This window comes from Oncorhynchus keta, chromosome 10 (genome assembly GCF_023373465.1).
Source record: "Oncorhynchus keta strain PuntledgeMale-10-30-2019 chromosome 10, Oket_V2, whole genome shotgun sequence".
Taxonomy (NCBI): Eukaryota; Metazoa; Chordata; class Actinopteri; order Salmoniformes; family Salmonidae; genus Oncorhynchus; species Oncorhynchus keta.
In genome coordinates this window covers 29,426,888-29,444,021 of record NC_068430.1, presented here as the reverse complement: position 1 = coordinate 29,444,021, position 17,134 = coordinate 29,426,888, and the positions used below count along the sequence as shown (strand labels likewise).

The 17,134-nt window shown below is 41.8% G+C and overlaps 1 protein-coding gene across 4 annotated transcripts in view; it reads left to right on the top strand.

Annotated features, from left to right (window-relative positions):
* The window catches only part of arhgef10la (Rho guanine nucleotide exchange factor (GEF) 10-like a), a 114,247-nt gene that overhangs the window by 12,912 nt on the left and 84,201 nt on the right, over positions 1 to 17,134 (top strand). For 3 of the 4 annotated variants that reach the window (XM_052526818.1, XM_052526819.1, XM_052526821.1), the window contains 10 exons: positions 708 to 895; positions 8,259 to 8,363; positions 8,650 to 8,780; positions 9,715 to 9,813; positions 10,428 to 10,536; positions 11,465 to 11,568; positions 11,962 to 12,039; positions 13,102 to 13,281; positions 14,279 to 14,395; positions 16,982 to 17,074. In XM_052526818.1, coding sequence (XP_052382778.1) covers positions 708 to 895; positions 8,259 to 8,363; positions 8,650 to 8,780; positions 9,715 to 9,813; positions 10,428 to 10,536; positions 11,465 to 11,568; positions 11,962 to 12,039; positions 13,102 to 13,281; positions 14,279 to 14,395; positions 16,982 to 17,074 — 1,204 coding nt within the window. The remainder of the gene's footprint in view (positions 1 to 707; positions 896 to 8,258; positions 8,364 to 8,649; positions 8,781 to 9,714; positions 9,814 to 10,427; positions 10,537 to 11,464; positions 11,569 to 11,961; positions 12,040 to 13,101; positions 13,282 to 14,278; positions 14,396 to 16,981; positions 17,075 to 17,134) is intronic. The other variant, XM_052526820.1, reaches the window with a different exon arrangement.

The following is a 17,134-nucleotide window of genomic DNA, read 5'->3' as shown; positions in this document are numbered from 1 at the left end:
CAGGGCCAGTCAGTATTATGGTTAGGCTTTAGGAATGGCAGGTGATCAATGGCTATCGTTTAGGGGGATCTTTCATAGCTCACAGTTAATATATCAAGCAGGAGGTAAGGTCACATTATCATATTCATGGTCTCACATGAGTTTACCTGGATCAGATGACTCTCTCCATCTCTCACACCAGCAGTCAGCAGAATCATCACACCACAGTGAATAGGACTGACCAACCTAGCAGAAATGAGCTGCACTAGGAACATATAGCTGTGGCAGGTTTAAGGAAGTGTTACACCTCGTTCACATCAACAGCGTCATTGCGTTTTGGTACACCAGAAGTTAATTAATTTCCAATGGAACTCTGTATTTAACTTGCAGCATTGCGTTGCAGAAGCAGTTGCAGTGTGTTGTGTGGTGCAAACGTTGGATTTATCGAACATATGCATCAAATACATAGACGGCTTGAAAAAAATGGTAACTTTTCTTGCACACATTTCCAGATTATGCTGCTTACCATTTTGTGCAATGACACTGTCTGTGTGATCAAGGCCTTAGCATGCTGGGACAGCAGTGCTTCAGACTCTTTGCCCCGCCTACTTCACCTTTCCTCCTCGACCTCCTCCTCCTCCACACTGCAATTCACTTGTAATGAGCCACACAGCACTCAGCCTAGAGTGGTCATAACTGCTTTCAATACTCTGCCTGGTATGTTCCAGGGTCTCTGGCCCGGTCGAGCTGGTTGAGCCCATCGCTGCAGCACCTTCAGTGGGAGAGCAGCCCCGGGAGGAGTCCCAGGAAAGGTCTGGTCCTGGAGACATGTTACCAGTGGAGAACCAGACCGACTCGGAGGACCATATCGTGGAGACTGAGAAGAAGAGCTCCAGCTTGAGAGAACACTCTGAAGGTACAGAACTACATAGATATAGATACATGAAACATGATATAGACAGAAGAGAGCAAGCTTACACCAATTACAGTATAGGCCTTCATAACTTCCATTGTTTTACAGTAATAAAAGAAACTGTATTGGTCTGTAATCGTTGCGTGGAACTTCCAAAGGGCAACGGCCAGCACACACTCTCCATGATTTGATTTCCACATGGACATGACAGGAATTCAATTAATTCAGGATGAGGATCAATGGTAGACTATTGGTCTATTTCCACCAAGGGAAATTGCTCTTGCTGACATTAGGCTATTTGAAGGTGGTCCACTAAGGACTAAGCCAGGCTCTGCTCAACTTTATTTCACCTTTCTCTTCAGTTGTCTTTCACATACTCCCTGTTCTTGTTGATATTGAAAAATGTATGCCTGAGTTTATAATTGTAATCTATTTTAAGTGTGGTGTAAACATTTTCAGCATCATGCATGGATACTGTAGAAATCTGATTTAACAATCTGTACCTCCGTTTTGTGATCAGTTCCTCTGTCCAGTGTCTGTGTCCTTTTTCCTATCTTAATATTTTATTTTTATTGGACAGTCTGAGATATGGCTTTTTCTTTGCAACTCTGCCTAGAAGGCCAGTATCCTGGAGTCGCCTCTTCACTGTTGACGTTGAGACTGGTGTTTTGCGCGTACTATTTAATGAAGATGCCAGTTGAGGACTTGTGAGGCGTCTGTTTCTCAAACTTGACACTGTCTTTGTCCTCTTGCTCAGTTTTTGCACGTGGGCCTCCCACTCCTTTTCCTATTCTGGTTAGGGCCAGTTTGCGCTTTTCTGTGAAGGGAGTAATACACAGTGATGTACAAGATCTTCAGTTTCTTGGCAATTTCTCGCATTGAATAGCCTTAATTTCTCAGAACAAGGACAGACCGACCAATTTCAGAAGAAAGGTCTTTGATCTGGCCATTTTGAGCCTGTAATCAAACCCACAAATGCTGATGAGCCAGATACTCAAACTAGTCTAAAGAAGGCCTTTTTCTTTAATCAGAACAACAGTGTTCAGCTGAGTTAACATAATTGCAAAATTGTTTTCTAATGATCAATTAGTCTTTTTGAAATGATAAACTTGGATTAGCTGACACAACGTGCCATTGGAACATAGGAGTGATGGTTGCTGATAATGGGTCTCTGTACGCCTATGTAGATATTTCATAAAAAATCTGCTGTTTCCATCTACAATAGTCATTTACAACATTAACAATGTCTACACTGTATTTCCGATCAATTTGATGTTATTTTAATGGACAAAAAATGAGCTTTGAAAAAAAACAAGGACATTTCTATGTGACCTCAAACTTTTGAACGGTAGTGTATATGTAGGGTCGAAGTAACTTTGCAACAGGATAGATAATAGACAGTAGCAGCAGCTTATTTGGTGAGTGTGAAAGTGTGTGTGTGAGTGTACAGTTGAAGTCTGAAGTTTACATACACCTTAGCCAAATACATTTAAACTCAGTTTTTCACAATTCCTGACATTTAATAACATTTTGTAAAAATTCCCCGTCTTAGGTCAGTTAGGATCACCACTTTATTTTAAGAATGTGAAATGTCCGAATAATAGTAGAGAGAATGATTTATTTCAGCTTTTATTTCTAACATCACATTCCCAGTGGGTCAGAAGTTTACATCCACTCAATTAGTATTTGGTAGCATTGCCTTTAAATTGTTTAACTTGGGTAAAACTTTTCAGGTAGCCTTCCACAAGCTTCCCACAATAAGTTGGGTGAATTTTCATTCCTCCTGACAGAGCTGGTGTAACTGAGTCAGGTTTGTAGGCCTCCTTGCTCGCACACGCTTTTTCAGTTCTGCCCACAAATGTTTTATAAGATTGAGATCAGGGCTTTGTGATGGCCACTCCAGTACCTTGACTTCGTTGTACTTAACTTGTTAGGGCAGTGGTCCCGTGGTGGGAACATATATCAGCGGAAATTTCAAGTACGCCACGTATAGTTTTTGATAAAACTCAAACTTTCATTAAAATGCACATACAATATACTGAATTAAAGCTACACTCGTTGTGAATCTAGTTACCGAGTCAGATTTGTAAAATGCTTTTCGGCGAAAGCATGAGAAGCTATTATCTGATAGCATGTATCCCCCAAATACTGCACCGTCACCTAACGACAGATTTTGCGATAGCCGGGGGCTACTCAGAACGCAGAAATAAAATATAAAACATTCATTACCTTTGACGAGCTTCTTTCTTGGCACTCCTAGATGTCCCATAAACAACTTTTAGGGTCCATATATAGCCTAGATATCGATCTATGATGTAATGTAAATGTGTGAACAACGGGAAAAAATTGTGTTTTATAACGTAACGTCATTTTTTAAAATTAAAAAAGTCGATGATGAACTTTCACAAAACACTTCGAAATACTTTTGTAATGCAAATGTAGGTATTAGTACACGTTAATAAGTGATACAATTGATCACGAGGCGATGTCAATTCTATAGGTGTCCTTATTGAAATACTGTCCTGAGAAATCTCAACCAAAACATCCGGTCGGAGACCGGAGGGAATCGGTTCCCTTGATTCGGTTTGACAAAGAAACAAAGCCCAGGCAAATGACAAGACTCTAGACAACGTGTGGAAGCTGTAGGTACTGCAACCTCAGCCCTATTTAATCCGGTTCACCTATAACAATTCCTGGAAGTCGCGCATGGATATTGTTTTCCATTTTCAGTGATCAGATTTTCCTGCACTTTTCGATGAAACGCACGTTCTGTTATAGTCACAGCCGTGATTTAACCAGTTTTAGAAACGTCTGAGTGTTTTCTATCCACACATACTAATCATATGCATATACTATATTCCTGGCATGAATAAAAGGGCGCTGAAATGTTGCGCAATTTTTAACAGAAAGCTGCGAAAAGCTGCTTGAATTTTTAAGACATTTTGCCTCAACTTTGGAAGTATGCTTGGGGTCATTGTCCATTTGGAAGACCCATTTGTGACGAAGCTTTAACTTTCTGACTGATGTCTTGAGATGTTGCTTCAATAAATCCACATAATTTCCCTCCCTCACGATGCCATCTATTTTGTGAAGAGCACCAGTCCCTCCTGCAGCAGAGCACCCCCACATCATGATGCTGCCACCCCCGTGCTTCACGGTTGGGATGGTGTTCTTCGGCATGCAAGCCTCCCCCTTTTCCTCCAAACATAACAATGGTCATTTTGGCCAAACAGTTCTATTTTTGTTTCATCAGTCCAGAGGACATTTCTCCAAAAAGTATGATCTTTGTCCCCATGTGCAGTTGCAAACCATAGTCTGGCTTTTTTATGGTTGTTTTGGAGCAGTGGCTTCTTCCTTGCTGAACGGCCTTTCAGGTTATGTTGATATATGACTCGTTTGACTGTGCATAATGATACTTTAGTACCTGTTTCCTCCAGCATCTTCACAAAGTCCTTTGCTGTTGTTCTGGGATTGATTTGCACTTTTCGCACCAAAGTACGTTCATTACTAGGAGACAGAACGCGTCTCTTTCCTGAGTGGTATGATGGCTGCGTGGTCCCAGGGTGTTTATACTTGCATACTATTGTTTGTACAGATGAACGTAGTACCTTCAGGCATTTGGAAATTACCCCCAAGGATGAACCAGACTTGTGGAGGTCTGCAATTATTTTTCTGGGGCCTTGGCTGATTTCTTTTGATTTTCCCATGATGTCAACCAAAGAGGCACTGAGTTTGAATGTAGGACTTGAAATACATCCACAGGTACACCTCCAAATGACTGAAATTATGTTAATTAGCCTATCAGAAACTTCTAAAGCCATGACATAATTTTCTGGAATTTTCCAAGCTGTGTAAAGGCACAGTCAACTTCTGACCCACTGGAATTGTGATACAGTGAATTATAAGTTAAATAATCTGTCTGTAAACAATTGTTGGAAAAATGACTTGTCTCATGCACAAAGTAGATGTCCTAACTGACTTGCCAAAACTATAGTTTGTTAACAAGAAATTTGTGGAGTGGTTGAAAAACTAGTTTAATGACCTAAGTCATGACCAACCTAAGTGTATGTAAACTTCCGACTTCAACTGTATGTGTGGCGTCAGAATCAAATCAAATTGTATTTGTCACATTTGCAGAATACAACAGGTTTAGACCTTACAGTGAAATGCTTACTTTACAAGCAGTTTGCATGTGTGCTCGTGTTATGTGTGTGTGTGTTGTGGTATCAGTCAGTGTAAGTATGTGTGAGTGTGGGGAAGCATCCAGTGTGTTTACACTGTTATTGAAAAAAAGGGTCAATGAGATAGTCCGGGTAGTCATTTAATTAACTATTTAGCAGTCTTGTTAAATAGTCGTATGGTTTGGGGTTAGAAGCTGTTCAGGTTCCTGTTGGTTTCAGACTTGGTGCACTGGTACCACTTGCCATACGTTAGCAGAGAGAACAGTCTATGGCTTGGGTGGCTGGAGTCTTTGACAATTTTTTGGGCCTTCCTCTGACACCGCCTGGTATAGAGGTCTTGGGTGGCAGGGAGCTCGGCCCCAGTGATGTACTGGGCTGCACTCACCGCCCTCTGTAGCACCTTGTTGTCGGGTGCCTTGCAGTTGCCGTACTAAGTGATGATGCAGCCAGCAAAGATGCTCTCAATGGTGCAGCTGTAGAACCTTAATTTCAGGATTCCGAGGGGGAAAAGATGATTTTGTATCCGCTCTATAACTGTATGGGTGTGTGTGGACTTACATTCCTGTAGATTGATACAAATCTATTTGACACATTTGATAACACTGTTGCCACTTAGTCATACTACAGTATGTATGTTCTGTGTTACTATCAGTACTGGATTACTACAGTGTAATAGTAACTTTGTAACCGATTCAAAGATTCTGGTACCTGGGCTCTGTCATTGAGTTCAATACCAGCTTTACATTTTCTTCTGGTCCTACATTATGACCAGTCTGGGTCCTAATCCCAGGACTACCGTCAAGAAATGCCATACTGTGCTAAAAAGGTTTTCACCAAACCAAGGTGAAACTTGCCTGAGTTATGTTGTGTTGCCTTCTGGGATTGTTGGGGGAAATTAACTCAGCTTGAAGAAATACACTCAGGCTTTCACCCAGGCTGTTTGAAATAATGAGCACTGTTCAGAAGGCTGAGTCAGTTACTTTGCAGATCTGCAGATAGTCAGGCTGATAGCCAAGATTCAGTTATTCCCCTTTCATTCGGTACACATTCTTCACAGAGAGAGGATGTGTGCGTGTCTGTGTGTGTGCACGATTGCGTATGTAATTCCTATTGTAGTAGAAGAACACTGTCTGTTTTGTCTCTCTCTTGGATTGTGTCCAAGGTTATTTAGAATCTTATATAGAGCTGTGGCGGCTAATCCATGTCAGAATACACATCTCTCATCAGATTAATTGAATCCAGTGATTGTTGATGTTTGAGGTTTATAGGGAACCGTTCCAGACAAATCACAATTTAAAAACGAATCAATAAAGCCCCTAAGCTAAATTAGGCTGAAACACTCCCAAAGCAATTAATTACAAATCCTGCAGACCGTGGAGATAGATAGGGTCGATACATTACAAACAAGGTGGATATAATCATGTTGCCACAATTCCATAGCACAACCCCACACTTACCACAAATAACAACAACACACAGGGCCTCCCTGCGAAGTCCCTGCTAATATAATCAATGACCTGTTGATGTTTTCAAGACTATGATATACAGTGACAAGAAAAGGTATGTGAACCCTTTGGAATTACCTGGATTTCTGCATAAATTGGTCATCAAATTTAATCTTATCTTCATCTAAGTCACAACAATAGACACACATAGTGTGCTTAAACTAATAACACACAAATGATCGTATTTTTCTTGTCTTATATTGAATACTTCATTTAAACATTCACAGTGTTTGTTGGAAAAAGATTGTGAACCCCGAGGTTAATGACTTCTCCAAAAGCTAATTGGAGTCAGGAGTCCGATAACCTGGAGTCCAAACAATGAGACGAGATTGGAGATGTTTGTTAGAGCTGCCCTGCCCTATAAAAACACTCACAAAATTTGAGTTTGCTATTCACAAGAAGCATTGCCTGATGTGAACCATGCCTTGAACAAAAGAGATCTTAGAAGACCTAAGATTAAGAATTATTGTCTTGCATAAAGCTGGAAAGGGTTACAAAACTATTTCTAAAAGCCTTGATATTCATCAGTCCAAATTGTCTATAAAGGGAGAAAGTTCAGCACTGTTGCTACTTTCCCTAGGAGTGGCCGTTCTGATGACTGCATGAGCACAGTGCATAATGCTCAATGAGGTTAAGATGAATCCTAGAGTGTCAGCTAAAGACTTACAGAAATCTCTGTCTACGATACGTAAAACACTAAACAAGGATGGTGTTCATGGGAAGACGCCACTGCTGTCCAAAAAAAACATTGCTGCACGTCTGACGTTAGCAAAAGTTCACCTGGATGTTCCACAGCGCTGCTGGCAAAATATTCTGTGGACAGATGAAACTACAGACAGACAGTTTTCCTTGTTTGGAAGGAAAACACAACACTATGTGTGGAGGAAAAAATGCACAGCACACATACATCATCCCAACTGTAAAGTATGGTGGAGGGAGCATCATGGTTTTGGGCTGCTTTGCTGCCTCAGGGCCTGGACAGCTTGCTATTATCGATGGAAAAACATATTCCCAAGTTTATCAAGACATTTTTCAGGAGAATCTGTCCGCCAATTGAAGCTCAACAGAAGTTGGGTGATGCAACAGGACAACAGAATGGCCCAGTCCGAGTCCTGACCTCAACCTGATTGAAATGCTGTGGCATGACCTCAAGTGAGCAGTTCACACCAGACATCCCAAGAATATTGCTGAACTGAAACAGTTTTGTAAAGAGGAATGGTCCAAAATTCCTCCTGATCATTGTGCTGGTCTGATCCGCAACTACAGAAAACATTTGGGTCAACCAGTTATTAAATCCAAGGGTTCACATACTTTTCCCACCCTGCACTGTGAATGTTTACACAGTGTGTTCAATAAAGACATGAAAACATTGTTTGTGTGTTATTAGTTTAAGCAGACTGTGTTTGTCTATTGAAGATGAAGATCAGATCAACTTTTATGACCAATTCATGTAGAAATCCAGATTTTTCCAAAGGCTTCACATACTTTTTCTTGCCACTGTACATCTAACTGATGTAAATGCCACTGACAATTACAACATAGAAGTTACAGAACCTTGGGGTATAATGCTTGTGGTTTTGCTCTTGAAGTTTGGTTGCCATGCAAAAGAATCACTGACAAACCCTCCTCCTGGCTCTGTGGCTTGGGGTTGTGACTGATCCTTACTGTCTTCCCCAATAGGTGAGGGGGTGGATGATGATGAGGCCGATGAAGCACTCCAGACAGGGAGCCCGGAGGTGATCTATGATGACGTGCCCTGTGAGGGACCACTCTCCCCTGACGAAGGTGAGTTCTGGGGCAGGGGCTCGGGCCACTGACTGCTTTTATTGAATGTCTCCCCTGTCTGATACTGCACCATCAGTCTTTGGATCAATGCACATCAGACCTGGTTTCAAATGCCATTTGGTTCCTCTTAAATACTGAGCTGTGCTTGATTGAGCTTGAGGATCTGCTGTCTGACAATGCTCTGTCAGTCCTTGGATCACTGTACAGTCTTTGTGCTTTGTTGATGTCAGTATATCTATGTGTGTGTGTGTGTGTGTGTGTGTGTATGTGTGTGTGTGTCTGTCAGGGGACATGATCTACGAGGATGTGCACAGAGAAGAAATTCCCCAGGGTGCAGGCAATGGTTGGAGCTCTAGTGAGTTTGAAAGTTACGACGAGCAGTCTGATACCGAGAGCAAGCTACCAACCCGCAGCAAGGTAGGAGAGATGGCGTTCTGTTGTGTGTGTCTGTGTGTCTGCGTGTCTGGATTATTGTGTTTGTGTTCAATGCATAAGAAATGACTCAAAGAGAATATTTCACCCAATGCTACTGCTCTCCCACCACACTTATTTTATTCATGTGAGAAACCTTTGGGGAAAATACAAAGAACATGTATCAGCCCTGTCTGGGTGGGGTAATATTCTCGCTTTGTGGCCTGAGAATAAACAAGCTTCCTTATCACTTGAAAGGCATCAAAGTCATGACACTGTCCAGAAGCTGTATGTTATAAACATACTGTAGGTGACTGTAGGCTCTCTCTCCGCCACATGGGGGCAGTATATACTCATTGAAGTTGTGCGCTATTCCGGGTCAGACTTGGTCCAGTCTCATCCCTGTGTATATATCGTGTATGTCGAGTACACTATGGAGAAGTTTTGACAAAACATATTTGACTGAGCTGGTGCTATTGATACGTAGATTGAGAAAACATTCTATGAAATTATATCCATATACAGAGGGGAGCGATGACCTGCTTGTTATGAACACTTGCTTGTTACGTTTGGGCAGAAATGATGGTGGATTTACTGAAATGAATATCACAGCAGGAGGTAGCCTATGAACATCCCCTCCTCCCTCTTCATGTCTGCCTCAACCTCCCCCCTGCACTCACTTCCTTCACCAAGATCATTGCTATTAGTCCAGGCTGACATTACCCTTTGACCAGCGCAGTGCTCTAAGCTTCCGCTCTCCACCCTTGTGATTAATCCAGGTGTTGCCTTGCTTGTTTTTGTCTTGATCCCTTTTCCCTCAATATTCCGCTGTCTCATCTCCCTTCCTTCATCCCTGTGTTCTGCTGTGTGGTTTAACACAACCTGCCCTGACCTGCTTCGCACCACACTGCCCAACACCTGTGGCGTTCCTGTACTGTAGCAGTACTCCCCTGACGTGCGTCGGCTGAGGGAGCGTTGTGCCAGGACCAAACGTGAAATAGCCATGAGGCTGGGTGGGAAAAACAACTATGACACCAAGGTATATAATTGGCAGTAAGAAAACACAACATGACATAAATTTAGAACTCAAAATTACAGCACCCAGAAGTCTATGCAATGATTACAATATTACCAAAGCCAAAATATGCCTGCTGTAGTATGAAGTGCATTATAATGATTCACTTTCTTCCTCCAAACAGTCGTTCTCATGAGAGATTTGTCTCCTTTTAGTTTAGTATGAGGACAAGTTTTAGGGATACATGAATGAGTAAAACTCATTTGCATCCATAAACACATTGCCAGTTTCTCCAAGTTGATAACCTAGTTTCCTGAAGTGGCATCATTTAAAAATACCACCACCATGGGTATATTCTGGGTCTGTGTGCATCACGAGTCTGCCAGGCCTCCGTGATGCTCAGGGTGGGGTTTGTGGTTCGCAGAATCTATGATCTCCTCATAGACTTCCTGATTAGTGACTAGATCAGACAGTTACAGACCAACTGAGAGGCGCATATGGCAGTATTCATGCCTTGATGCATCCAGTGTCCCATCTCTCTCTATCTCTCCTTGTGGATTACTCTGCAGTGTTCCCTGGCTCTGTCCTCTCTCTCCTCGTGGACTAACTGTTTTGGTCTCTTTGTCCTTTTGAACCAGGTTCATCAGCTAATGAAGGCCGCTAGAAGTGGGACCAAGGATGGATTGGACAAGACCAAAATAGCCTTCATGCGGAGAGTCTCCTTCCTGCACAAGAAGGACCACTCAGGTAATCTGGGAAAAAGTTCTTCAAAATTACTTTTTGCCAAACGACTGTCTCAGATGAAAGTATCCTTTTTATGGAGATATTTGTAAATTTGTTGTGAAATGAGAGTTTCTGTGGAAGACAGGAGTTCACATACATTTCATCTGCCGCTTTGAATTAAGCTGCTGTGGAGAACTTGTGTGACGCTAGCCGAGCCAAAAGTAATGTTAGCGGCAGATAGAGAAGAAAGCTTCCCATTTCCTTTCCAATCCCAGCTTTAAAAGAGAAAAGACTCGTGGAAAGTTATCTAAACGATGTAAGATATTTCAAATGACACAGCTGGGATAAGTCGAGCGCCTCGCGCCGATTAAAGACATACTCTGTGGCGAACGGAAGGGTTTGATGTGTGGGAGAGGAACGGGCAGAAAATCTCACATGACAGAGGTTGTACCCCAGGAAGCCTCGGTACACAATGGAACCAGATTACCATCCGTTAATGGAGTGTCGAGCAGCTCCAGAAACCACAGATAACAGAGCCACAAATCAAATCATTTTTCAAACAATCAAAAAGAGGTCAAGAGGCCAGTGGTTGTATTTGTAGCTGTTGATCAGGGGGAATCTGGGCAGCATTATATATTTCACATACTGACACACGATTATCGTTCCAAAGTCATTCATTGGAGTGGTGTTGGCTGGCGAAAATCAGTTTTAGTATCTGTCTATATGGTTGCAGGGAAGTTTGGATTTTGTTGAGTGCCTTCTGAACGCCTTTTTGTATTCATGCTGTTCATTTGCAATATCTTTTTCCCTCCTAAGTCTTTCATGCAGAGTGCAAATCTCTTTATATTTTAGAGATAATAAAGTTGGAGTGCATCTGGGATTGGGGCTCCAGTTGAGATGTGAAAGCTGTAAATGTGCCTCTGAGTGTGCGTGTGTGTGTTCCCCTGTGCAGAGGATGTGGAGGATGATGCAGGGTACCTGGATGTGGCTGTGTCGGAGGTGAAACAGCCTCCTGCACAGCTGAGCCCCATGCCTGACGGGCTGAGCAGCCAGCAGGTGTGTATGTGTGTATACAGATGTTTGCATTTGTGTGTGTGTGTCAGAGTATTCTGTGAACATCTAAATTCATGTGATATGCAGGCAATGATGCAAACAATTTTTTTTAGATTGGCAACACTGACTCGGTAGTACGATTGGGAGAAATATGTCTGCTACAGTTAAGTACAGGGCTACTCATTTCAAGGGAAACCTCAGGGTAAATCCGGGCCTCATGAAAAGAAGGCTGCCCAACCCAAACTCTCTTACCCGATTACAATCACACGCCCAGGCATGACTACAGTAGCCTAGTACTATCAAACAACCTGTCACACACTCCCATCATGACGTTTTCTTTGTGTGTTCGTTGACCTCTCACCTGTGTATGTTTCCCTGCCTGGCCTCCTCTCTCAGGTGGTCAGACGCCACATCCTGGGTTCCATCATTCAGAGTGAGCGCAGTTATCTTGAGTCCCTCAGGAGAATCCTTCAGGTGAGTGCTCTACTCCCTACCATCCCTTCTCCGCCCTATGCTTACTCTGACAGATGTAATACTTTCATCTTTTCAGCATTTAAGGATGCGTCTGAAAAGGAAACTGGAGATGAGTATGAAATTACCAGGCTTGCTCCGCATAAATAATAGTGATAGAACAGATTCCTCTCACATCTTTGGTGCCCCGCTGATGCTAAGAGAGAGATTCTCTCTGTCAGGTTTTCACAGAATCACAGAATGGGATTCTCTCTTCTCTTTTTCTGTGGTGGAGAGAGAAGCATTCATTATCTCCCCTCAGAGATGAAAGAGACACACCAGCTGAAATGGAAACAGGCGTGATCAGTGGGAGGGTTATGTTTTCTGTTAAGATACAACGCTGTACTACCTTTGTTTTGTCATGAGATGATTGTGTTTGATAATTGCGAATGTTAATCCTTTTTTTGTGATTTTGCTTTCCATTCAACAAGGCCAGCTCACTGCTAGAGGAAACATAAAAGAAAAAAGCCATTACATTAAGAACTGCGACTTCAGTCCTATAAAATCAGAAATTGCTTGTGTTATGCCCCCTGTCCATATTCCACTTGTCGATAATGAATTTGCTGTGGAGGATTTATGGTTGGGCAGGGGAAGCTTGTAAAACAACAATAGCAGCACTAGTCTATCATCTATTGTTGTTTCCAAACATTGACTTTCATTGCTGATTTTCTGCTTACTGCATCTGGCAGTTTCTGATTTCACAGATTACATTTGGCATATTTAAATGACTCACTTTAAAAGACATTGCAGTAATGTGCACATGTTTTACACAGTCGACTAGTTTTGATACTGTACAGCATCTTAACTAATTGCAGTTGCTTATAGGAGTGTTACTAACTGACAATTGCATCAATGTGCCTTCCAGTAAGGGTCCAAGCCCTGTTGGATGCTGCTGTTGTATCTGTTGAGAGATGTTGCTATTGATGTGTGGCTTTTTTATGATCAGGGCCTACCTGTGTATTTTATATCGCTCTCTACCGTAAAGCACACCTAATCCAAGTTAACTTGGGTGTACTGTTTCCCCAGGAGTACCAGAGGCCCTTGCTAGAGGCGGATCCACGCATCCTGAGCCCACGGAAGATCCGGCCCATATTTCACCGTTTACGGGAGATCACTCAGTGTCACTCCATGTTCCAGATCGCACTGGCATCACGTGTGGCTGAGTGGGACAGCAGTGAGAAGATTGGGGACCTATTTGTGGCCTCGGTTAGTGAGAGTGAGAGAGTGTGAGAGTGAGAGAGATATTTTATTTGTCCAACTAAAAGTAGTCAGTTTTCCCATCAGAAGACAATTTCCACACACACAGTTATAATGAGCTGCACTTAAAATGGAGAAAACAACACTAACCTCAAACATGGAGATAATTACATTTTAGATGAATATCTCTTTTGCAGCAAATAATCTCAGAATATGTGTCCTTATTGCATTGGCACTGGTCCATTGGACTAATCTATGAGTGTGCTGCTGTGACCCTCTGCAATGTGCTCATCCATAAGGCTTGCTCATTATTTACCTATCAAAGATGTAATTCAGACCCATCTGCCTTCCTACTGGCCCTGTTTATTGTGATGTTTCATTAATATCCCGACACCAGCCAAATGAGCCTGTTGTGGGAGAGTGAGAGGTGATTTCTCTTTTTCACCTGAGTGTGGATTTGTAACCCAGATGTTAATGATTTATGCTATAGGTCTCACACTTGTATCTGTGTGTTGTTTTTGCCTGGCTTGAAGAGCAGGTGAAGTAAAGGGTTAATTTCTATGTGAGACTGGGTAATTTTCCAGCTACTGCTCCTCCAGCTACTGCTGCTGTCAGCAGCCCGCTTAGTGTTTAATCAAAGGAGAGCGAAGGACTGTGCTGTCATAGCCGCGTCTCAACATCCCCACCTCACCCCCTCTAAAGGATTGGGAAGGGTGTTAACAGATCGGGGTGTTAAATACCACATTTAAATGGCAATTTTCTACCCTCCGCAACATTGAAATGACCTGTGGATTTCCAGTATTAGGATTACTAGATGAGCTGTTGAATTTCTAGGAACTTCGAAGATCTGTCAGAAGAAAGATATTGTCAGACTTTTTCACAGATCAAATAACCAAACATGACTTGTCCCTGAAATCATTTGTTTCATGAAAAATCCACCAGATTCCTGATCTGATATCCAAAGGTTTTGTGTTTCCCATAATCCCACCTTTCTGGGTTTCTACAGTTTTCCAAGTCCATGGTGCTAGATGTTTACAGCGACTATGTCAATAACTTCACCAATGCCATGGCCCTCATAAAAAAGGCATGCATGTCCAAACCAGCTTTCCTGGAATTCTTAAAGGTGAGTTACAAAGTAGACTTGTCTATGTGCTTTTTTAAAATCTATAATACACTCAAATTTTTCTTTAAATACTCTCTAACCAACAGTCACAGCTACTATTTAATTAGGCTCTTATATTGTACTATATTCTACTTGTGTCTTGATACTTGGTTAAAAGTGTAGTTGCTTTATTGTTTCTCTTTCAACAACTCGAAATCCTTCATTTTGTTTATATATAAATATAAAAACATAACGATATATATATAAATAACACAATATATATATATATATACAGTGGGGCAAAAAAGTATTTAGTCAGCCACCAATTGTGCAAGTTCTCCCACTTAAAAAGATGAGAGAGGCCTGTAATTTTAATCATAGGTACACTTCAACTATGACAGACAAAATTAGAAAATAATCCAGAAAATCACATTGTAGGATTTTTTCTTAATTCATTTGCAAATTATGGTGGAAACGAAGTATTTGGTCACCTACAAACAAGCAAGATTTCTGGCTCTCACAGACCTGTAACTTCTTCTTTAAGAGGCTCCTCTGTCCTCCACTCGTTACCTGTATTAATGACACCTGTTTGAACTTGTTAGCAGTATAAAAGACACCTGTCCACAACCTCAAACAGTCACACTCCAAACTCCACTATGGCCAAGACCAAAGAGCTGTCAAAGGACACCAGAAACAAAATTGTAGACCTGCACCAGGCTGGGAAGACTGAATCTGCAATAGGTAAGCAGCTTGGTTTGAAGAAACCAACTGTGGGAGCAATTATTAGGAAATGGAAGACATACAAGACCACTGATAATCTCCCTCGATCTGGGGCTCCACGCAAGATCTTACCCCGTGGGGTCAAAATGATCACAAGAACGGTGAGCAAAAATCCCAGAACCACACGGGGGGACCTCGTGAATGACCTGCAGAGAGCTGGGACCAAAGTAACAAAGCCTACCATCAGTAACACACTACGCCGCCAGGGACTCAAATCCTGCCGTGCCAGACGTGTCCCCCTGCTTAAGCCAGTACATGTCCGAGCCCGTCTGAAGTTTGCTAGAGAGCATTTGGATGATCCAGAAGAAGATTGGGAAAATGTCATATGGTCAGATGAAACCAAAATGTAACTTTTTGGTAAAAACTCAACTCGTTGTGTTTGGAGGACAAAGAATGCTGAGTTGCATCCAAAGAACACCATACCTACTGTGAAGCATGGGGGTGGAAACATCATGCTTTGGGGCTGTTTTTCTGCAAAGGGACCAGGACGACTGATCTGTGTAGAGGAAAGAATGAATGGGGCCATGTATCGTGAGATTTTGAGTGAAAACCTCCTTCCATCAGCAAGGGCATTGAAGATGAAACGTGGCTGGGTCTTTCAGCATGACAATGATCCCAAACACACCGCCCGGGCAACAAAGGAGTGGCTTCGTAAGAAGCATTTCAAGGTCCTGGAGTGGCCTATCCAGTCTCCAGATCTCAACCCCATACAAAATCTTTGGAGGGAGTTGAAAGTCCGTGTTCCCCAGCAACAGCCCCAAAACATCACTGCTCTAGAGGAGATCTGCATGGAGGAATGGGCCAAAATACCAGCAACAGTGTGTGAAAATCTTGTGAAGACTTACAGAAAACGTTTGATCTCTGTCATTGCCAACAAAGGGTATATAACAAAGTATTGAGATAAACTTTTGTTATTGACCAATTACTTATTTTCCACCATAATTTGCAAATAAATGTATTTAAAAATCCCACAATGTGATTTTCTCGATTTTTTTCCTTCTCATTTTGTCTGTCATAGTTGAAGTGTAAAATGACAGGCCTCTCATCTTTTTAAGTGGGATACTTTTTTTGCCCCACTGCATATGTATTTCCCTCATTAAAATGCAAATCAATTTATAACATTTTTGACATGCGTTTTTCTGAATCTTGTTGTTGTTATTCTGTCTCTCACTGTTCAAATAAACCTACCATTAAAATTATAGACGGATCATTTCTTTGTCAGTGGGCAAACGTACAAAATCAGCAGGGGATCAAATACTTTTTTCCCTCACTGTATATATATATATATATATATACTTTTTTCCCTCACTGTATATTTATATATATAAAAACAACACGATGTATGTATAAAAACAACATGATGTTGCACTAAAAGAGAATATTTATACTGCACCAATTAGCAACTCTTACATACTGTACAGTGCACCTTCTCAAACCTGAAGTTTCACACAGTAGACTGTATTTAAATTGAATTTAATGATGAACCTGTTCGGATGATGTCAGTGTAGCACATTGTGGCTGTTATTATCAGCAGTTTTCTATTCATACACAGCCGTAGCACTTCACTCCCTGTGTTATGACCCACACCCATATACTGTACACTGACCACCTCCATTTACTCATTCTCTACTGACCCGCACAGACACCAAAGTCTGTTTCTCCACACCTTACTAACCTAAACCCACTCCTACTCCCACACTCCTAAACTCTGTATATCTTGTTCCTCTGAATAAGCACTAAAGGTGTCTTTCTCTTAGTGTATGGATTATCTTCTGACTGTACTATGCTATGTTGTTTATGTAAACCTACTTGTCCTGTGTTGTGTAGAAGAAGCAGGCGTCCAGTATTGATCGGATCACCCTGTATGGCCTCATGGTGAAGCCCATCCAACGCTTTCCCCAGTTCATCCTATTACTGCAGGTATATGCCTTTACCAGAATCTTCATCACTGCTAACAGTGACTAGATCATCTCATATTAG